The sequence below is a fragment of the Pagrus pagrus genome (genome assembly GCF_965226575.1).
Source record: "Pagrus pagrus genome assembly, chromosome: 15".
Classification (NCBI taxonomy): Eukaryota; Metazoa; Chordata; class Actinopteri; order Spariformes; family Sparidae; genus Pagrus; species Pagrus pagrus.
In genome coordinates, this window is record NC_140199.1 from 4,884,421 (window position 1) to 4,908,455 (window position 24,035).

Genomic DNA, 24,035 nt, shown 5'->3' on the forward strand with positions numbered 1-24,035 from the left:
TTAATCTCCAGCAGCACACACCCCCAGAGATTAAAGTGTTTTCTTCCTTGGCGCCATTATCGAATAAAGTGGCTCTCGGTGCAGCACCTAATAATTTATGAACCCGCGTGGGAGCAGAGGAGAAAAAAAAAACTGAGCACGTGACGGTAATAAAGTGTGTTTTATTGCCGGCGGTTTGACAAGCCCCAAAATATAACTCAGAGAGAATAGCCGACAGGCGGCCAGATGGGATTGGTAGCCGATATTTGTCCGAAATCAACAGAATGCTCTTTGTGTCGCAGAGAGAAACAACAAGATCGCTTCCGATAATCAGCTTCGATCCGCTCCAACGGGATTTTACAGTAACGAACGATAACGCGAGATCAGAACAGAACAAGTAAGTGCGTCCTGCTTTTTCATATTTGGCACAGATATGAAGTTATGACTGTACGGGCGCAGGGGGGGCAGACAGAGGTGGAAGTGGGGGTGTTAAAGCTGTGGTCCGGGGTGCACCCAAAGGGCCCCTTGTTGGAGAGGGACCAGAGATCCACCTGTAGTCCAACATATAATCTAATTAACTCGCTCCAAATGTTGTAGTTTTTGACTGGACATCCTCCAGGACGCTCGGACATCAAATTCAATAACTTTCAAGGCTTTGATTGGGTGAAATTCAAGGTGTGTTTAAGTGGTAAGACGTCGAATTGGCTTGTTTAAGATATTTTGTTAATAATGTTTTCTATTTTAACTTCTAAAACTGCTGCGACATCACCACAACCGGTCAGTGTATGATCAAACTCACCGGCGCTGCAGGATTATTAAATAATTTAGCTTCGTTCTGTTTTCAGATCCTAAAAATGTCGATTCATGAGGTCAAACTTTAATTTCTCAGACGTTTAAAGTCTTTTATTTTATATAATCCAAAACATTCAAGGACTTTCTCGGGATGATAGATCCAATATCTGCCCTCACCACAGTGCCGAGAGGTGGTGGATCAAATATCAGCCCCGCAGGATTCAGCTCCATGTTTTAACACGAAACAGCAAGTGTGTGTGTGTGTGTGAGTGTGTGTGAGTGTGTGTGTGTGTGTGCACGATTTCCGTAAAATCATTTACAGTTTCACAGTAAAACCTTTACTTTCTTCTTCCAGACGTTGAGGATTATCATTTTTTAGGATTCTGACATCATAATCCACCATTTAGGAACGACATGATAACAATAATTTAAATAGCAGCGAGATGAAACTGACGAGATTGTGTCAGAAAACACATTTCAGAGAATTCAGAGTTTCACTTCAGTAACTTTAGTCCGTCGTTTCTCTGCAGTTTGTGTTTACCGCATTCAAACATCATTTCCTATTCTGCTCGTATATCGGTGTGTGTGTGTGTGTGTGTGTGTGTGTGTGTGTGTGTGTGTTATCAGGAGTTTAGATGTTAAATCTTTACGACGGTCTCTGCTCGGTCTGAGCTTCACTCCTCTGCAGGCTGTAAACAGAAGTCAGCTCCAGTTTATGACGAGGAGGAAATTATGATTTCATAACCTCAGGACAGGAAAAAAAATAACAACAGACACATTTATCTTTTAAACATTTAATCAGATCATCTTCAGGCTTGTAGAAGATGTTTTGCTGGAGGCTTCAGTGGATTCTGCACAGATGTGGCTGAATGTGACGGAAAGGACGAATTTTATTTGATCTTATTTTCTGTTGTAACCAATTTTAAATTCATTTTTTCAGCTATTATTGCAGAAAACGGCAATTTAATAACCACCACTGATAAATGTTAAATTAAAGTTAATTTGACTTTAGTTAACAAACAACGAACTGCTTTATAAACATGATGACCATCCAAATAATATTAATAAATGAACTACACTGAATTTATTAACCATTTAAATATTATAAACATCAGCTGCAGCTTTACAATAAATACTTAATATTTTTAATTGTTTATTAACAGTGAAATAACTTTTAACTGTATATTTAATGGTGCATTTACCGTTTATTAAGGATGATGTTACCCGGCATTTAAATAGTCTAATATTCTGCAGCATTATACAAACAGACATCTAAAGTTTTAATGTCACACATCAGATATTTATATTTGAGCTGTTGGTCAAAGTGAATAACTTCTACTAACGTTTATTAATTATTAGTTTACAGCCTGAAATATTTAGAAAACGAGGATAAATAATAAAAATAATAATCATTTCTTCACTCGATTATTTTAAATGTATTGTGACTATTATTTCAGTCTATTAAACAGACTAAAACAGACAGTAAAAAACATATTATTCGGTTATATGATCCGGCTAATTCTTCTTTTTTTCAGAGCTATTAAATCGATCGTATTTATGTCACATTGTGCTGAAATTCCCTCAGAATCACATTCAAATTTACGCATAAAATAAACCTAAAATTTCTACAATCCTGGCTCTCCATGATTTCATCTTTTCATCTTAATTTACAGTCTGTATCTTCTCGGCTTTCTACTCGTGGTCAGTCCGAGACGGTGCACGCCCGGGTTCCCATGCAAAGGGGGCTGGAGGTCGCAGTTAATGTCTAAACCGGGTTAACGCTGCTCTCAGCTCGGCTTTGACCCGGCAGAGGGCCGGGGGCGGAGGGGTGAGCCGGCGGTCAGCCTGTCTAAGATGAAAAAGTGAAACGACCCCAGAAAGAAAAGCCCACATCTGAATGGCTTTATACCGCAAGAAGCCGAGTGTGGATGAGATTTATCGAAGAGTTTGATTTAAAGGGTAATGAGCTGTTTGCGTGAGAGGCTGTTTAAACTGTTTGTGGTTGAGATCAGGGCCTGGAGCCGTGCGTAAAGTACAGCATGAAGATTTTAAGAGAGGCTGAATATGGAGCTACAAAGAATAATAGCTTCTAGGAATATTCGTCCCGGAGTTAATCGATACTCTTACCAGTAATTGAAAATTGACATGTGTTGTGATTAAACGGCAGCTTCAGGAATCAGGAAGAGGAATCAATTTAATTTCCATGAAAAAACAACATGAATTAAATGTAAAATAATCCTCATTTTCTCCCAATTTAACCCTTTAATTTCAAACCAGCATTTGCGTTTACACAACAATAATAAAGGAGAGGGAGAGAGAGAGAGGGAGAGAGGGAGAGAGGGAGAGAGAGGGCAGAAACCATCGGAACAATGGCCCTCGCGACTCCCGCAGGCCGCGTGAACTCTGCGTGGTCCCCAGCTCGAGCCCCTGCGTTGCCCTGTCCAGCGCGAGGACTAATGAAACGGTGAACCAGCGGTCAACGATTCTGATTGACCCTCCCTCGACCCGACGGCAGCTAGGCTACATTCTTAAAGAAGAATGCTCTTTCAAAAAGCGAAACATCACTCTGTTGTTGTTGTTGCCTCGAAAGTTCAGAGCCCCATTCAGAAGGCGCGAGCTAATGATTCCAGGTTTCCAAACGCCCCATTCAGCAGGAGAGTTTGGGGCTGGAATAACTGTGAAAAATGAAAGTTTTAGGTCAAAGTCCTTTTCTCTTTAGAGCCGAGGCATGGATTAATAGTCCTGAAATTGAATAGACTGGTGAGCATCAGTGCTTCATCTGCAGATCTTCATTTCTCAAATCCATTAAAAAAAGCTTCTTTTCTGTTTAACCATCTTGTTTTTACATAAAAGCTCTCTTCTTTGTTGTTTCTCTCACTTCTCACACAAGCTTTTTTTTTTTTTTTCCCCTCTTGCAACAAATGGTTCAGGCTGGGTTTTCAGCAGCCCCTCGTTCGGGCGACCATGGGAATTCAGTAAATGTAAACAGCCAAAATGAGCCCCAGAAAATTGCTCCAGGCAAGAAGTTGAAACAGGAAAAATCCCTGTGGCACCTTACAGTCAGTACTCACGCACAACAAGCCCGTATATGTGCATATGTGTACGTTAATGTGATGTGCGGGGATGGAAAAAGAGGATAATGCTGCTTTCAGTCGAGTGTGGGGCATCGATAAATCAATACATCAATATATATGTGTTTGACCCTTTATTTAGTATGTGCCCGAGCAGAAACAGTGTAGAACGAGACAGTGACAACAACAGCAACTTTAATGCAAATCTGTGCTGATTGCCTGATTGTAATCTTAACTCAAGCATCCTTAGATAAAGCCTTCAGTGCTTCCACAGGTCATAAATGTTCAGCGGGATCTAAATGAGATGAGCATCTTCCCTTTAACTTTAATCTGACATCCGGGCCAAGTTCAGAAATAACCTATAACTGCAGATGTTTGCACTGCGGCTGGTCGCTTCTTTAGTGACCAGCCATCATTCAACCCAGTATATGTCTTTTAACATTTCTTTAGGTTTAATTTGCAATTTTATCTTGTAACACTTCCGTGCTTGTGATCCGGTTAGGTTTAGGCACAGAACCAACTTGGTTATGGTTAGGATGACATCATGTTTTGACTGAAAAGTCCAATTTGTACGAATTCCAAACTCATCAAATACTGACGCCTTGGGTTAGGAGTTAGGAATGATGCTCATAAATCAACTTTCTTACAATTTGGACCTTTAATATACCCGTATTGATCGTCACAAACATGGCCGAAGACATCCCGATGTCTCCGCCGATTTCCCCTCAAAAATATTACTTTCTTTGTCGTGACAAACATGGCAGGAAATGGTCCCGAGGTCTCCTTAAAAATATCTAGTGGTGTAACGCTTACAAACATTGAAACACTGCGTTCACCTGTCAAAAACATCCAGTGCTTTCACATTTAGAAATGTTGAAACACAGTCTTGAACTGTGGTCACTGGCTTCGCCTGTGACTGCACCATAAACGTTATTTAAAACATGATAGGACACATTTTGAAGGAACGACAATACGCTACGTAGCCTATGACGCGTACCGTGGTCTGACTGGGCGGCTGATGAACATGTGAAAACGGTGGATTTACCAGCTGCTGTAAAAGAGGTTTTTTCCCCTGGTTGTCGACAAATGTTTCAAAAACCATAAACCACATCTTCTATTAAAGCAAATCTTTCATTTTGACCTCACAGTTTTACAATTTCCTCCACACTCTATTTTTCCAGCCCAGCATCAGCATATAAAGGAGAGAGCTATAGGTGCCGTTACCATCAAGGTCACATACTAATTAGAAATGCTCTTGCAGTGCCGAGCTGACTGACGTATTATGATGGAGAGACTACAAACATCAATACACGGCCGACTCGCTTTAACACCACTTATCTATTAGTGTTGTTAATGCTGCTGTTTATCATAAATCCTTTCATTGGCGTTTTTAAACTTTGAGCTCCAGAGGACGAGCAGCTCCCCCTCCTGCTATTCTCTTCTGTAAATCACTCTCCTGCTGAGCCACAAGACAGATTTCTCAACCCAACATCCAGCTCGTACACAGCGCTCGGTTAAGGCTGCCAGTCTCCTACATGATGCTCTCTCTTGCTTACAGTAATTACACTTGTGTAGTAGAATTAATGCGGTGTGCCTTAATGTGTTATTGATGTCTAAATGCTACGTGCTACAACGCCATGAATGGTTTCCATCAATTATACAACGACACTGATGCATCATATGTTGAACAATAGAAACGTCTTTGCCGTGTTTCGAGGCAGAGTCGCAAGAAACACAACGAAAAAAGGGTCCGTGTGAGAACATGTGAGTGTAAATCACTGTCAACAGCAAAAAAGAAGTCATCAGCAGCCAGCCGTGAAGTGAACCTTCGCCTATATATACCCTGTAGAACCGAATGTGTGTGGAGCTGCCTCGGTCACAGATTGGGTTCTAGGGGAGTCTATGGGCGATGACTAACCATCTATCAAAATCCAGCAGAAGGGGAATGAAAAGCTGAGGACTGTTAACGCTGTGTTGGCTTTGTTAGTCATGCTTCTCTTTTAAACTGCTACAATTCATACTTCCCAGCTGTTTATGAGTTAAAGGAACAGTTCACCCAAAAATGAATATTCAGTCATTATCTACTCTAGTTTCGTAGTCCGCATAACATTTCTGGAGCTTCACAGAAAAACAGCATTGCAGCATTCTCCGAAAACAGCCGAAGTAGCTGGGGACTTGTTTTAAAATGTAAAGAAACAACCGGGAAAAAAAAGCTTGTCCAATGTAAACCGAGTCTCCAGAAGCCATGAGATCTGAAATGTATTTGAAAAGACGTTATTGTAACCCTCACTGCACAGTTGGGCTCGTACACCCACTTCAGACGCAATGCAAACGCTTTTAGCTTTGCAGCAACAGTAAAGATTTTGGCTTTACCTCTTTTCAGATCAACTTGGGATCTCAGGGCTTCTGCAGACTTGGCTGGATGAGCTTGAGCAATTTTATGTTTCATTATGTCCCAATCTACTTCAGCACTGCAACACTGTTTCGCTGTGAAGCTCCAGAAATGTTTTGCAGACTATGAAACTAAACCTGAGTTTAAAAATTGTGAAAACAATGTGGGTAAAAAGTGAGATTTGGCATTTTATTACTCATCCAGTAGCATATCAGCCAATTTCAACAACACGTTACCTTGATGTGGGTTCTGATGTGCGTATATCCTGCTAGAAATCTGCCTCTGCAGCTGATGTGTCTGTAATATTTCAAGCAAAGAGCTTCCTATAAATTTGATGCTGAATGTCTGAAATTGAAGATTTAAACAATAAAGTGGCTGAAAATCCTCCTGTGGGCAAAAAATAAATAAAAACGTTGCACTTCCAATTGCAAAATATGTTTTTTTGTCATTCATTCTACACCCAGGTCTTGTTTTCCTAGCCCACCACTGCCTATGAAACAAAGGGGAAACTAAATGTGTGATTTTGCCACTTAATTACATGTCTGGTAGCTTGTCAGCCATTTTTCAATGATACAATACAATTCATGGGTGCTCATGCGCATGCAACCCTGATGAAGCTTTTACTTCTGCAGCTCGCCTGATATTTTAAAGCATTTCAGCGCAGTCGTTCCTTTAAATACGATGTGAAATATCTGAGATTTGAAGTTGTGGTTCAAGATCCTGCTGTGAAGAAAAATCTTTTCAGAGCACATTGGTTTCCACTAACACTTCCCCATTGAGAAAACATGGCTTAAGCGCTTCGCTCAATAACAGCTCAGTGGAAGATGAAGCAAGGGACTCATTCAACACCCAGGTTTTGTTTCCATACTCCACCACCGCCTGAATCAAAAGGGAAACTGTTCAAACTGACAGAAACAGTGAGATTCGGCCCCTTTATTACTAATATTGTAGCTTATGAGTCATTCTCAGTCATTCATTATGAGCCATTCTGAACAAATGACTCATTAGATCAGATAGATTAAGCCCAGGGAGGCTGTAGTTCATTCTCACTCTATCAGCCATGCCAAGATCTTCACACCCATTACACCCTCCGCATGAGCTCCCTTTAATACCTCAGCCAAGCCAAGACACTTTCTTCCTCTTCCTCTTTATTGGAGCATTATTACAGGCTGGATTAGGCACAAGTAATAGCACATATACAGCAGGACACGTTAAGAGGTTTTGGCTTGAGCATCAGACCTGCTGCAGCAGCATCCTCGGAGAAGAAAATCCTCATGAACAACCTGGAGGATATAAGAGGAGGATTCATGGTCTGCCCCTCGCTGCAGGGATGGGTTTTCTCTTTCAGACAAAAGACAAAATATTCACAGAATAAAAGCCTTAATGACTGTGTCTTCGTGTGAGGGCTTAAACTTAGCATATTCTCACTTATCTCCTTCACCTTCTTCGATTTTTTTATCCAGCGTGATTTCATTTCTCAGCCCCTGTCGCATTTATCTGTCATTCAGCTTGCTTTAGCATCATTTTTCCAAGACAAGCAATGCATTTTCTTTAACCCTCCCTCCTCCCTCCACCCTCCACTGCTCTGAGTTGGTTGGTGGTGGTGAGCGGGACACCTCGGGCTGACCCCTGGCCTAACAAAGCCAACTACTAGTCACTGTCTGGGAACCTTTTATCTCATTCTTTATGTTGGAGGCCTTTCTGACCGGCCCATGTTTTGTTGTCCATCCTTTGACTCGCCACAAGGCCAAATATGGCCCCAGCCGTCCCTCAATATGGGCCAGATTAATTTTTCAGCTCCGGCCATCTGTGTGGGGGTAAGAGTCATTCAGCTAAAAGTCATAAATCTACAGTCCGAGGGGTTTTTCAATAGGTGCTGCTGTGTGAGGGAGGGGGTGGGGAGGAGTGGATGATAGATAGATAGATAGATAGATAGATAGATAGATAGATAGATAGATAAAACATTTAATTAATTCCCTAGTAATTAAACTCAATGAGAGGTCTTATTTGGATTCTTAATCTTCTTTTTCAGTTTCACAAACATCTTTTCTTAACCATTTTTCCCCGCCACCAAATCTTCATTAGCCCTATAATGAGCATTCCCCCCCCCCTCCCCTCCAAATTATCCCATTACGTCTGACATAAACAACCCAAAGTGCCGCCTCTGATTGGCTGCCCGCAGGGTCACGTGTCCCGCATGGCCGTCCGTCTATTTGACAGCCGCAGGATGGCTTGATGCCAGAGGGGGAAAAAGAGACAGAGAGAGGGGAGAGAAAGAAAAATTAGTATTCTCCTACCAACCTCGCTATAAATCAATCATGGAGTCCTACGTGGTGAGCTGTAAATATGCTGAGCCGCAGTTCCCGCCTTGTGAAGAAGATTACAGTAATTTTAGTGACCAAGGGGGGTATTACAACAACCCCCAGGACAGTAGTGGTAGTTATGGAGGAGGTTATCAGTCCATGCAGCCCCCTCCGCCTCCGTACACACCACAACAAACCGGCTATCAACACTCGTTGCAGGGAAACCAGCGGGAGGATGGAGAGGACCACTCGCAGCGCCAAGGTGCGCCCTTCCCCGGCTACAGGGAGACAGACGCGGCGCCCGGCAAGCAGAGGTTCCCCGTGGGTGACCTGCAGTGCCAGGCCTGGATGACCTGCCCGAAGCCCGCTCAGGTGCAGAGGAAAACGGCCTGCCAGGGGAAAGACAAGCCGCCTATTGTTGTCTACCCGTGGATGAAGAAGGTGCACGTCGCACAGAGTGAGTATCTCTCTAAATTCACACTCTTCGTTTCATTTGCTCATCATTTGAGTCAGTCTGATGTTTCCCATGTTTATGTTTTTTTTCTTCTTCGCCAGATGCTTTCTTTCTTTCTTTTTCTTTCTTTCTTTCTTTCTTTCTTTCTTTCTTTCTTTCTTTCTTTCTTTCCAGTATTTTGTCCATTTGTAAGCAGCCCCCTTTTTTTGTTGTTGAGTTATTTATGATCTCAGTGAGAGTCAGAGAGAATTACAACCCCTATAAAGTTTTATGGCCCTGCCACAGCGTTTGAGTGTGTGTGTGTGTGTGTGTGTGTGTGTGTGTGTGTACGCGCGAGAAATTGTGTGTGTGTGTGTGTGTGTGTGTGTGTGTGTGTGTGTGTGTGTGTGTGTGTCTCTGGTGTGCAACCCTGCGGCAGAACACAAAGCTGCGAGTTAAAAGTAAAAAGGGAGAGTTTGGGTGAAACCACAAAAAATACTGCACCATATTACCTGCAAAAATGTTCACATTTAATATAAAAACGCGAGATTTAGGGGCTAATTTAATTTAATTTTGCCAAATTTATTGTAGACGGTATTGTTGTGCACCAGTATAAAAATCGGCTAACACTAATATTCATAATCCAAAACAAAATAAATGAGTAAGAAGAGGAAACAAAAATCGTAAAATACGCTTCAATTCTTCCTTCCTTTTTTTCTCGTTTTCTATTATTTATGTATTTATTTATTTATTTATGTATTTATTTATTTATTTATTTTGTCTGCTTGTTTGTTTACAGTTAATCCGAACCACGTGGGCCCGGAGCCGAAGCGGCTGCGGACGGCCTACACGCGCCAGCAGGTCCTGGAGCTCGAGAAGGAGTTTCACTTCAGCCGATACCTCACGCGCCGCCGCCGCGTCGAGGTGGCCCACACGCTCTGCCTGTCCGAGCGGCAGGTGAAGGTGTGGTTCCAGAACCGGCGCATGCGCTGGAAGAAGGACAACAAGCTGCCCAACACCAAAGGACGGAGCAAAAACAAGAAGGCGACGGACAACAACAACAACAACAACAGCAGCAGCAGCAGCAGCAGCAGTGACGACAGCAGCGTGAAGGCGGTGATCACTGTCTGACGCCGCCGTGTTGCGCCTTCACTCTCCAGAACTGACAAACATTTCTTAACCGCTTTAAAACTACAGGCTCTCCATCTGTCTGCCTCAGTAACGCTTCATGAATTCATTTGCGTTTTATTTCAGCTTTTTTACTTTGAAGCGTTTTATTCTGTTGTGTAGCATCCGATATTTAATGAATGAATGAATGTCTTAATATAGGTGAACTTCGAGGTTGTGGATGGTCTTGACAGGAACCGTTTCATATCTTGAGGTGGCGGTTAAAAAGCAGATAGTGCCTGTCGGTTGCAGTCGTGCCAAACTCTCCCAGGAGAGGTTTGTGTCTTTTGGAGAAAACAGGGTTTTTATTTCTACAGGGTAAACATAATACAGGGTTTTATATAGAAAAAAAAAAGCTACCTAAGCGTAAATTATGAATATGCACATTACCAAAATGTTGTTTCCACAAACTGGCGCTTAAAGAGGCGAAACAGAAGAGAACAGAAAGCTGCAGGAGGGTGGGATCAAATAATGTTTTAGCATTTATTTTGTACATAGAGGAGCATCCCAAAAACAATGCATATGTAGTAGGATGAGCAGCCATATCATGCTGGTTTGTTTTTGTTTTTTTTAATATCCAAAGGTTGAATGAACTTTGTAATAATTTTGGGGGAAAGTCTTACATTTCAACGCACATACAGGAGGAAATAAATTTAAAAAACAGCCTAAATGGAGGCAGGTTTTTTTGGTGCACGACGCTGACTGTAAATCCAACATCTTTTCTCAGGGTTACAGGGTTTTAACGAACAGAAGTTTCTGAAAACGTTTTGTTATTTGATTCAGCACTGAGAACTTTGAAATGAAAACTCTCTGAAGCAACATGACAGCTTTGCATTTTAGAGGAGCGTGTTCTCTCTTTGATTCCAGTTCAATATGCTATTGTGTTTTCTTTATTATGATTATTATTATTGTAATAGCCTACGCCAGTACTTATTTTATTTGTATTATTTAGAAGCATATTTTATTCTTTGTAGCAGCATCTTTGTTCTTCTTTTGTATGTGACAGAGAAAAAAAACTCTTCGTGTAAGATTTTTATATGTGGAAATGTTTTGATAAAATACTTAGATGATAAAAAAAAATGCGTGTGTGAATATTTTTCTCATCGCATCACACACACACACACACACACACACACACACACACACACACACACACACGCCATCTGTGTTGTGAGCGTATTTAAGCGGAGGATAGATGACTTTTTTTCTGTGTTGACGAGTGACGTGATGGTGAGTGCGGATCGCCGGAAGTGACGCAGAAATTACGCTGAACATGATTTATGAAAGACGAATTCATAATATTCATCTTAGGCTCACGCGCGTTTGAAAGGCCTATGGAGTTTCTGGTAACAGAGCGATCTTCTGTAATATACACGATCTTTGTCACAGCCTTGATTTAACGGAGCGTCAGGCCGCACGAGGTGAGCCAGGACTAATAGCTGGAGAGTCCGTGATGTCTCTGCTGAGGAGCCGTTTTAAAATGGGAGGATTTTTCTCCCGTGGGAGGATTTAAAATGTGCTCCGGATTATTCCGCGGATAAACTGTGATGCGTAACGTTTAATCACTCGAGCGACAGTTTGCTTTAACTGCGGGCTTAAGCCAAGACAGAGATAAAGTAGCATCACAGACACAGTGTGTTGGAGGTAGAATACTCTAGATTTGCTTTTGCGTTTAAATATTTAGGTAGATTTTTACAAGACGAATTAAAAATGTTTAATCGATTTTCTAACCTGCTTTTTTGGGAGTTGTTTCCTTACTCGTTTAAGGACATAGGGTGTCGTACACTGAGGCATTATGATTTGTGATTTTGGGCGATATAAATTAAACTGAATTGACTTGTTAAGCTACTTTAATAATAACACGACAGACATACATTAACCGTCTCGGCATGGTTTAAATTCTTCCTCGTCATTCGGAGGCTCTTTTTACGCACTGTTTACGCGCGGCAAAGGGACGACGCGGGTTACTTTAGGTGAAAGAAATCTCCTGTGCTTGCGTGCGTGTGTTGTTTGTGGTGGGATGTGAGGGAAATGAGAGGCATTAATTGGTGGCTTCCGTTCCAGACAGGGTTAAATGTGCAGGAAAAGGGGCTGACAACGTGGAATATCTATCACATGCTGGAGATTCACCACGTAGCTGACCAACAGAAGTTCAAATGATCACTCACAGACGAAAAGCTCCTGAAGGTGTGCACGTCTGCGATTTGAAACAGCAGCCAACAGAACTGAAAGAAAGGCCTGCTTTACTTGTTTTCCTCAGCTGTGGGAAATTCAGTAAAACCCAATCAACTCCAGACTTGGAATTCATTACTCAGATCCCATGTTGCGCATGTATTTGTTTGGTTATGCAGTTCGTGATCGCACTTTTACAGACAGCCATTACAACAACAAACAACATTTTATTTAAAATTAAAATTTAGAAAAATAGAAATCTAGGATTTAGTTCTTCTGAATATAAACCAAGCCATGTGTTTGTTGCTGTATACTGTGATCTGCACTCTTTGCATGTTGGCTTCTGTACATTACTCCAACTCCACCTCTGACTGTGGTGAAGCAGGGACGCCCCCTGCTGGTTGCACCAAGCACTGTAGCATGGAGGAGAAATAAATGAGGACCGTGTAGCAACACCTCCATCTCCAGACTTGGCACAGGAAAACAGCCTATATGAGAGTATACTCTGAGTAGTTTAAACTTCTCTGGATTAGAACAATGTCTGATGTAATCGGATTTTAATTACCATTAATTAAATCAGGCAGGGGTAACAAAAGGAATACCTGTGCGACAACCATCTGTACACACTACAGTTTATAAAGCCTAAATGTTCAGTTCTTGAGACTGTGTCAAAGCTGATTCAAGCTGATGTTGACCAGTTTAAGGCTAAACATCGCTGTATTCTTTAATACGACAGAAATCCCACACAGAATGACCACAGAGGACATGTCTCCAGTTTAGGCGTAAAGCGGAACTAAAGTTTGCGTTACATTTATTCCGCGGGACAATAATCACTGACGGACCCGTCGGTGACTGCAGAACAAGCACTTGCCCTTAAACTTGCATGCAGTTGAATTGACCTCATCTGTCCTCGTTATTATTAATATTTACCGATAAGGATATTATAACGTTACCATGTCTCTTGCGGCAGAGGCCTTCGTGTCGCAGTTGTCAGGTAACGTGTTTTCTTTACTCCGTGCGTCTATTATTGTTTTTTAAGCTAGCTTCAGTCGGCTAACATCAGCTAACATCCACAACCATGCAGCTGGTTTAATAACATTAGTTAATTACATATAACAGGTCACGTAGCATGACTGTTTAATAACCGTAACGATGGCTTTCCGTGTCCAGCTTATACTGTTTGTATAGCAAATGCTAGCTTTGCTAGGCTAGCTCTGGTGCAGGACTGCCACACCGGCTGCGTGTCCTAGACGGCTAGCCCAGTATAGAACCAGTTTTGGACGTATAACGCTGATTTAATCATTCTTCTGGTTATTTTTAAAAAATACAAATCAAGGGGAGGAGAGTAAATTGAAGGAGGAACAGTCCAGGGTGATTCACGTCGATGACAGCCAAGTTTTTAGTCATAAAAACACGACTTACTCCAGTGAAGCAGCGGGTAATTTATATCAAACGTATCGATCATCGTAGGAGCCAATATGGCGAGTCATTTCTTCCTCTGGTATGCTCATAGCTGCCTCTTGTGGCTGGGAGTTGTATTGCAACAATAATAGTGCTGAACCATTGGCTGTTGTAATACAACCTGCGGCCATCAGCGGCAGTAGTGAGCGCAGTGTCGCTGAGCAGCACAACATTAGAGTCGAGAAGAAAACAGGCGCCATCTTGGATTTCACACGGCTCGTCTATAGTTGTATCAACTCTACCTAAACTCCTTCGGCGTAACTCGTGTTTTTGTTGCTTTATAAACGCCTGGCGTCGATGTGAACCCTCCTGAACTGTTCCCGAGAAGTTAATCTCACTTCTGAAGAGTGTGTATTTTCAATATTCGTCCGATTAGCACGTTTATTGACGCTGAATGTGTGACACGCGTCTCATCTCAGTTAAGCTATACATGGGGTATGTGCTGTATAGTGTCTGGGCCTCTGTGGGGGGGCGTGCCTGTTAGTGCACAGTTTAATAATGAATGTACTGAACAATCAAATAGGTGTTAACTGATACTCACCAGCATTAACTGCCTGATAAGCCGAGCTCACCTTTATAATTGTGCGTCTGTTTTTGACATTGACAGCTGCTGAGCCTTGGCCTGAAACTGCAACCTTGTACCAACCGCTGAAGGGTAAGTCAGAGTATGTGTGAAATGGAGAAACAGTTTGAATTGTCCCCATAGAGGAATGACTGTGACTGTAACCAATGACATTACTTTGGTGGTGTTTTTACAGAGGGTCAGATTCTGCTGTCAGACTGCGCCTCATCTCTCGCTGTTCAGGTGAAGCCCTCTTTCTTTGTGTTCTCCTCAAATATGTCGGCATGTTTTTGTTTTTTGTATGCATCATACCTCTCTATGAATTTGTATGTTATATAGTAGATGACTGATCATCATATTGTTCTGCTGTCCTGTCTCTCTCCTGCGCAGGCCTACCTCAGGATGTGCAACTTACCAGTGCGGGTGGCTTGCAGAGCAAATGCTGAATACATGTCACCCTCTGGTCAGTAGAAATGCTGCAGAGGTGGATTTTATCTTGCTGTCATGTCATGCTATGATAACAATTAAATCCCAGAATTTGCTAAGATCGCAATATCTCTGTACTGTAGCTGGTTCAGACTCGTTCAGCTATTTAGGTTGTCTTTTATTGTAAAGTCAGTGTCATGACTTCCATGTACTTGTCAGTCTTTGTGGTCTACATAAAACTAAGAGCAGTTTTAACTGGATAAGACTGAAAGACCTACTCACTCCTGTCTTTTGAATATTTATGGTAATAGGCAATGAGAGTTCTCCCTCAAAAGTAACTGTAGTTTTTAATGGTCTGCTTCTGTGTGTGTGTTTCTTTTGTCTCTCTGTAGGTAAGATTCCCTTTATCCAAGTAGGAAACCAGGTGGTGTCAGAACTGGGGCCGATAGTGCAATTCACTAAAGCTAAGGTGTGTGCTATTGATTTTCATCCCAGCTTGCTTGATGCTCAGAGACATGTTAAGACATTTTATCAGCTGTAGTTGTCACTGATGTCATTTAACAAGTATATTGTGTCAGGGAAATAATCATAGTTTCTTACTCTGTTCATTAGTTAAAAAAATAGGATTGATTTAAGATCAGAACTAAAAAAAACGAATTTTCTGTGCGCATGTTTGCGTTCTCAGGGTCATTCTCTGAGTGACGGCCTAGATGATGTTCAGAGGGCTGAAATGAAAGCGTATATGGAGCTGGTCAACAACATGCTGCTTACTGCTGAGGTACAGAAACACACACAGCTCAAACAATACTATGTTACAACACAGTTACACACAGTTGTTATCAATATTTCTGGGTAATGTTTTCTCATTCACACCTCCTCTCCTCTCTACAGTTGTATATCCAGTGGTGTGATGATGCCACAGCTGCTGAGGTGTGTATACCTGTCTTTATATGATAAGAATACGTTGTAGCAGTGATTATTATTAGTATAATTAATCGTGTGCATGTGTTTTGCGTAGATCTCCCGCCCCAGATACAGCAGTCCTTACTCGTGGCCTCTCAGTAACATCCTGGCCTATCAGAAGCAGTATGAGGTTCGCAGGAAGATGAACGCCATCGGCTGGGGAGGAAAGACCCTGGAGCAGGTTGGCAACCACCCTGGCAATTATTGTCCGATGTCTCACATGCTTTACAGTTGTTGTCATGCCCATATGCTATTTATTTTCTTGTAACTTTGTGTCTACTTGTATGTTTCAGGTTTATGAGGATGTGAGTCAGTGCTGCCAGGCTCTCTCACAGAGGCTGGGAACACAACCGTACTTCTTTAATAAACAGTACGTATCTGTCTGTCTGTGTCTGTTTAAATGTACGATCAGGAGCTTTTAACTGGTTATGAAGTAGTCTCAATTTAATACTGATGCCTTTTATATGTCCTACATTAGCAAAAGATCCATCAGCAAGAAGATTGAATATATCTTTCTTTATTTTTGGCTGATTGCAGCTGTAGGAACAGGAGTCTTTAATACTTCAACAATATGCTGAGTCCTCTGCTCTGTACCTGTCCTTCATAGAAGTTAAAGCTTAAAGGAATAAATGTTGAAGCATCTGACAGCTTTTCTTTAGCACCACCTTGTGGTATGTTACTGTAATGACCTAATCACCTGACAGTGGAACTTCACACAGCATGTTTTAATGTCTTCAGACAAATGCGAAAATAAAATTGTAATGTACATTACAATACGAAAACAGTGGTTCAAGTGATTATTATTTAATTATGATATAATTAATGACAAAGATGTTGATTAAAAATGTTGTGCATTATAGCAAATAAAGTTATTGCTGATGAAATTGTTTTTTTCCACTCTTGCAGAAAGAAATTGTCATTAATGAAATGGTTGATTTCAGCAATGACAAATTAAATGTGTGTCTGTGTGTGTGTGTGTGTGTGTGTGTGTGTGTGTGTGTGTGTGTGTGTGTGTGTTTTAGGCCTACAGAACTGGATGCGTTGGTGTTCGGTCACCTCTTCACCATACTGACCACCAGACTGACCAGCACAGAGCTGGCAGAGAGGATCAAGAGCTACAGCAACCTGCTGTCCTTCTGCAGACGCATCGAACAGGCCTACTTTGAAGACAAGAGCTCTTGAAAAGCGCAGAATAACCTCCCTGTATTATCTCACCTTGTACATTCTGTCCCTCCCCCTCTTATTCCCTCAATGTAGCACTACGAAGCTAAAAACAGCTTATACTCACATACCTGCCCCATTGTGAATCTTGCTTTCATCCTCCATTTTGCTTCCTGCTTGTACATTGTTGCATGGCGCTGAAAGAAGTGCAGAGGATCATAGATGAGATATAGTCCCCTAAAATCAAAGTAAAGATCATTCTTGAGAGTATTGACAACACATGTATGGAAGGAGGGTCAGAAGTCCGGCTGTAGATGGTCTGACGGGGGTCAGGCTCAAGGTTGCTTCAGCAGGGTGGATGCTTCCCAACCCAGAGGCCAAGATTTATTTATATGCTCTTTTTTTTTCCATTGTTAGCACACACAGATGCTGTCTACATGCATCATAGTGCATTTACAGATAGCTGCAGACTCTCAGAGAGTCTTGGTATGAGTTTCCCAGCAGGACTCGGACTTGAAGTCAAATGTTTTGCTGATTTTTTTTTTTTTTTTTCCTCCCAGGAAATTTAGAAGCTTGTAAGAATATGCGAGGCAGGCATACTTGCTTTTCTTCTGTACAAAAACACATGGACATAATGATAATTAAGTTTTTCCACCAATGTTTCTTTGTGTGATTTTAAAGTGCCTACAAAATAAATGTCATGACTTCAACATAGAGAGGTGTTTGTTAATTATTTGATGTTGGGATGCATATAACAAAATTATAAAGAGATTTTATCCCGTGTTTGACATGTTTTTTAGTTGGATAATGCTCCAACATTGAAGTCAACAAACACATAAAATACGTTTTAATTAAAAAAAATCAATCTATTTTTAGTCCTGGTATGGAGCTCGGTTCACACCTGGCTGACCGTGTCTCTGCCTCCAGGTCTCAGACGAGCTCCACGGTCACGTCTAATCACCTCTGATTACCCTGCAGTTGAGCAGTTGGTGTGTGTGTGCGCGCGACAGACATAGCGAGTGTCTGTCTTCCAGGTTTCCTGTGAGGTCAGAGTGTGACCTTTGAACTTCCAGGAGCTGTGACATCATGAGTGATGACCCGCAGTGTCCGAACGCTGCACACTTACAGGTCATCAGCCAGACAACCAGACAGACAGAGAAATAAACACAGAGGTGCATCACACTGAAGAAGTTCACAGCCTTGGACCACTCAGACCACATGACCTGACTGGAGCCTCAGGCCAACAACAGCCTCATGACCCCACAGCCTGAATTTATTTATAGATTAAATGTGGATTTTGACACTCAAAGATAAAATATACACTAAAACAGTTAAGAAAAAAATATATAATACAGGTATTTCAAGTCAAAAATGTGACTCATATCAATTGGTCCAAGTTTCAAGCAAGTCCCAGTTATTTATTTCTTGGGGCAAGTTGAGTTAAGTCAAGTCACAGGTTGTCTCAGGTCAAGTCCAGTCCCAAGTCATGCCACAAACATCTTCACCCACATCAAGAGACATTTTAAAACCTTATGTTTGTCTGATGTTTGGAATAAATGCAATTAATTATGCTTAACCAAAATAGATAAGAAACACTGAGCTAAAGAGCAATTATGTTGATTATTTACAACATTAGTGCCGTATGGGAATATTGTATGAGACAGAAAATAGAGACTGGCTGACTGACACCAAATTAGCAGCTTTATGAAGCATCCAGTCGGACCAGATGAGCCCTGATCTCAGTCCTCCTGCAGGGAGAGACCACGGGAGGCAGCGATGCCTGCAGACAGAGAACTATCAACTCATCTGGTGCTTCTCTGACCTGTCTGTTGCCTTTATCACGTAACTAAAGCTGCACTGTCCTTCATGTTCCCCCCAAACTAATGTCTTAATAGACCTCTGACTTTTTAAAGCTAGATTACAAAAGCAAGGAGGTCACTGTCCTGGAGCCTCTGAGCACTGGGGGACTGATGGTACCAGGTTCAACATGTGGTGATTAGCTTGATGATTTTCTATTAACCGCATGTTGGTTTATTAATATTGTATCTAAGACTTAGGAATGATTAAAAACTGGAGTTACACTGTATTTGGAAGCCAAACCAGAATCATTACACGAGGCCCTGACTCTATTATAACAGTATGTAAAGTGCTTATATGGTGCATTTGACAAAACATGTAATATACAAATACACAAAGTGAAAAAAAGCGTGAGAAACATTAATAAAAACTCAAAATGCCTTAATGCCATAACTCTTATTTTTGAAACACTGTACTGAGCACAGATTTTCTCAGGCTGCAGATCCACTGATTGTAATGACAGACTTTCTCCAGCGAGGGGCAGCAAGAGGACAGAAACTGATCCCCCTGCTGCAGAGAGTCGATGGTTTGGTGGCCTGCTGTGTTGATTTTCGGCCAAATTGTAAAAGGATATATTAAAAAAAACTTGAAAAAGGAAACAAAATGTGCATCCATAACTGAGTTTTTGGATTTATTTTATCTGACAACATCTGGACGCTGTGACAAAAATGTGACATTTCCCAGAGATTTTGCTTTTATTTTGTTGACTTCTGTTCTGCACAACTGCACCACTGATCAGCATGTAGCACAGCTGGTTGCACTGGTTATCACCCTGTCTCCTGATGCACGCTGGGCCATGATGCAACAAAACGCAAAAAAAAGAGAAAAAACCTGATGAATTTGAAGAGGATGGAGCTCTAGAGTCTGAATGCACCCAGAATAATTATTTTACATCTCGACATGTAACACACACGGGCACAAACAGAGAGATTTAGACTTGGGTTCAATATTTATCTCAGGTACGTGTTTAGAAAGTGATTAAAGAGCCTCATACAGATATATGTGTGTGTTTGTGTGTGTGTGTGTGTGTGAGAGAGAAAGATGACGAGGGGTTTATTAAAATGCCTGAAAAAACAAGAGGAAGGTTGTGTTCATGAGTGTGGATGGGTGTGTACTCATGTGCTGTGATGTGAGGTGTCAGATTAGATAATGCGACTGGAGGCTGATAATTACACAGCAGGATTATCAGAGTGAGTCATGATACATAATCTGGACTTTCTGGGTGAGAGAGAGAGAGACGAGAGCAAGGGAAGATTGTTTTTTTTTTTGAGTGTGGGTGAGATGGTTTATGTATGTGTATGCATATGGAGCATGTTCTTTAATTTGATGAAAAGCAAATCTCATTCACATAAACAGGATCAGTGTGGCGTCACAGGGGCTCACTTCTGGTGATTTGGAGGCCCCAGGCTGAACTAAGGGTCGGTCTGTGCGCACTCAGAAAATTTAGGAGGACGATGAAATCATTCTAACTCAGACTAAATAATTTCATTAACATTTAGTGGCTGACTTTGCACAATGCGACATGACACAATCCCCCACATTCACGGTGTATTTACCACCGCCCTGCCAAGGCTCGGCACAATGACGGCGCTGCAGGAAACCTTGCCCTCCTCTGCCTCGCGTTGTTGCACACTCCTGGCAAGAAAACAAAAAAACTATTTGCAGGCTGCTCTTTTCAGTGAACAAAGCCAAATGAGATTTCTCACAAAAGGGTTTTGGATGACTGCTAAGTCCCCTTCATTCAGACAAGGGGGCAAGAAAATAAATACAAATTAAGCAGTTTAAAATGACACACATGTATAATTTTGTGAAACTAAAGCTAAATGAATGGCAATAGCAAAACTAATGACTGCATTCGCTGCTTGTTCAAACACTTTAAATAACTCATGTTTATGCTTTCCTGACAGACAGTCTCTTGTGGTTGAATAATGACTCGGCTCGTATAATTAGCAACGGCACAATTAGCATGATGTTGCTATAGTATTGCAAAACCTTACATTGGTGTTCAGACTGAGCGTAAAGGAAATGTTTATTTGACTTGTTTAGTGTTTTTGCATAAAAAGCTGCAGGCCACTTAAACTGATTTTACACATGAAATTCAGTTTATTTGTCATGAGGAGCTGAAATATCTTCTGTCTGAGGAAAGGATGTTATTGAGATGCATTATGGAGACCCACTTTTTTTTTTAGCTGGACTGATGCTAGGCACTAAAAGTTAGGTCACCTGGAAGTGCAACATCAAATCACTGGAGTATCGTTTCATACATGTCATTTCAACAGCTTTACAAGAAGTGTTATCACATTCACATAACTTCTATATGAACCAACAAGGCTGTCCACAGACCACACCACTGGATATTTTTAAGGAGACCTGCGGACATTTCCAGCCGTTTTTGTGGCAACAAAAACCAACTTTTTTTATACGGGACGTCCATGATCGTTGTGACCAAAACAGGTACTTTAAACCCAAGAATCATTTTTTTTCCCAACACTAACCATGTGGTTTCTGAGTGTAAACCTGACCAGATCAAGAGAGAAATCAAACATTCAACCTAAACAAACGTAAAGTTGTCAAAGTTAGTTCAGCCAGACAACTCGTGTTTGAAATGTTTATTATAGCGGCGTCCAGGCTCCGACCTCGTCACTCCCTGCAGATATGTTTTCAAAGAAATACTGGGGAGTGATGAGCAAAACATCTTGAATCCCCCAGGTGGATGCTGGGGTGGCGGCGGGCCTGAAAGAACATGCAGTAATACTAAGGGCAGCGGTGGTATTGACCAGCAGAGGGAGAGTGTGTGTTGAGTGGGGCCTGTCGCATGTGTACAGCAGTGCAGCTGGAGCTGTCTGCCTGAACTAGCTTGCAGGTGTCGCTTCCATTTAACGAGCATTCATTCTGGCGATTGGGTTGCAAATCATAAGATATCTTTAATCCCTCACAGTGAAGAAAGCACTTCTCTAAATTTAGTACTATATACACAAGAAATGGGTCAAGTATAGTGCAGAAAGGCCTGAGGGGGTCCTACAGCACAGCACTGTCGTCATCTATAAACACGGATATACCAAAACCCATTTTCAAAATAGTCATATTACCACTGAAAATAATGTGGCAAAGGGTTTCAAGGACTTAAGTCAATAATTATGAAGAAATAGATGGAAAATATATATTTGAATGAACAAGATATTTAGATACATATTCAAACAAACCCCCCCAAAAGCCAGAAAAGTCAAGTTGCTTATAAAAGAATAGGGTCAGCCAAAACATGATCTTTAGTAGCTTTTGTGCCGTGAACATAAAGAAAGTAAAGTTATAACATATCCGTGTCCTGCAGAAGCGTACACGCCAATGTCTGTTCTGGCAGTTGACATCAGGGAAAACGGATAATGTCTCATCTTCTATAAAAAGTTACTCTCGATTTCTTTAACCATGAATACAGACAGTCTGAAGCATACAGGTGAATGAAACCTTCCTACTTCGTCTCGTCACTTTTATTGCAAAGCTGCAAACTCGGTCGAACAGGAGTGCAAATATCAAGGCGAGGGAGCAACAGTAAGACCTTTATTGGTTATGTGTAGCTCGCAGCATCAAAGAATAAGTGGATATAGGTGTGCGTGTGTGTGTAGGTAGACATTTATATCTGTACGCACGTGTTTCCTCCAACACACGTTTGTCTCCGTCATGAGTGAAGGTGCATCGTGCATACAGTACTTTTGTTCTGAGGCGATGTAGATTTGAGTGGAATAAAGAGATTATCTCTGTGTCGATAATCCTCTCCCCTTCTCACAGTCCATCCCCTCCTGATCTTACACACACACACACACACACACACACACACACACACACACACGTTACAATGTTTACCTTCCTCCTTCTTGATTTCAATGTCTCCTCTAATTGACCGTGTTCCTTCACAGTTTACGCCGATAAACTTGCTTTGATGCAGCAGCACTTACAGTCACAATTTACATTTTTGAAAAGAGCAGATTTGTCTCAGTGCAGGTTGCTGTTTACTTCAGAAATGCTTAAACATTCAGTGTGTCAGACTCACATGTTCTCACACTCATGGTAATTCACAGTTGTGCTAGTCTTTGTGGACTGTTGTGTAGATTCTCATTTGTGCTTTAAAAAGCATGTGAACCGATAGCCTTAAAAAATTATATATTATTTGTGCACATTTATTGAAGTTGGGCCAACTAATGTGACATTTCTTGCAAAATTTCTTTGTTGTATTTACCACCAGGAATTGAACCTGAGGTGTAACCACCATCTGGCTGAGAGTGGATACACAGCCGGGGTAGATATACTGCAGGTCGATGAGTAGATGAGAGGCAGGTGTATAGAGGCAGAGTGACGAGTTTATTGCAGCAAGATGTGCACAACGAGCTGAGCCAGGAGGGGAAACCACACCCACGCCAGGACACACACAGACACACATGACAGAAACAGATAGGAGAGCACTGGAAAGATGAGAGAGAGGAAGAAACACAGGGTGAACACTGGGAAATGTTGTTGGACTGACCACGACCAGAACACAGTAAGTGTAAATTGCTTGCTAGTGCTTCAAAAACCCACTATACAGTAACGATGACACCTGGAAACTCAAGTAAAGTTCTGTTAACGAGTTGGAGGCAAGAGCCGCATTTTAACTTGACTGCTCAGAATGAACCAGCGAAAGTTAAATTATTTCTCATTTTCTTTTGACACTGTGATTCACACCAGCAATACAGTTTTAATGACTGAATTCAAAACAAAGCACGAATTGATTCATTTAGTCTGATTTTGAGAATTTTCTTTTAAACACTGAAGGTTTTAGAAGGAGGAGATGTTTTTGGTAACAATCTTAAGATAAGAGGAACAGTTCACATCTCACCTCCGCCTGCTCATGCACTAACAGAAAAACAGACATTTTCTGGTATCCCTGCCCACTTTATCCAATCAGGATAGATAACTCCATAAAGAGGCGGTCCCGTCTGCCCGGGCAACGTGCAGGAAGCAGGATCCTCCTTTTTACTGGCAGGAACAGGTAAAACCAGCAACTCCAGCGCTCCCAGTGAAAACCTATATTACCAAACACAGCAAGAGTAGAAAAACACTTGAAGAAAAGAGGCAACGACAGCCAAACTGCAAAGCAGACAGGAAGTTAGCGAAAAACGACTCACTAGAACTGAATTTTGGCAACACATGTTCAGAACCCAGCTTCTTCTTCTTCTTCTTCTTCTTCTTCTCCACCTCCTCCTCCTCTCTTCTTCCTTCATCAACTTTAACTTAATAAAAACTTGGATTATTGATAACTGAGTAA

General features: G+C 41.6%; 2 protein-coding genes across 2 annotated transcripts; both read left to right on the top strand.

Moving 5' to 3' along the window:
• Window positions 1–8,469: 8,469 nt before the first annotated feature.
• On the top strand, window positions 8,470–11,183 carry LOC311270421 (homeobox protein Hox-D4b-like; the record flags this gene model as incomplete). Its single annotated transcript, XM_084375273.1, is given in 3 exon segments — window positions 8,470–8,484; window positions 8,487–8,994; window positions 9,770–11,183. Coding segments are annotated over 3 exon segments (855 nt in total). The 3' UTR covers window positions 10,102–11,183.
• Window positions 11,184–13,145: 1,962 nt separating this feature from the next.
• On the top strand, window positions 13,146–17,596 carry mtx2 (metaxin 2). The gene is made up of 10 exons (XM_084374741.1): window positions 13,146–13,303; window positions 14,378–14,425; window positions 14,529–14,575; window positions 14,723–14,795; window positions 15,151–15,227; window positions 15,444–15,536; window positions 15,650–15,688; window positions 15,777–15,902; window positions 16,015–16,091; window positions 16,744–17,596. The coding sequence occupies exons 1-10, from the start codon at window positions 13,264–13,266 to the stop codon at window positions 16,901–16,903; spliced, it is 780 nt and encodes a 259-aa protein (XP_084230867.1). The 5' UTR covers window positions 13,146–13,263; the 3' UTR covers window positions 16,904–17,596.
• Window positions 17,597–24,035: the final 6,439 nt, after the last annotated feature.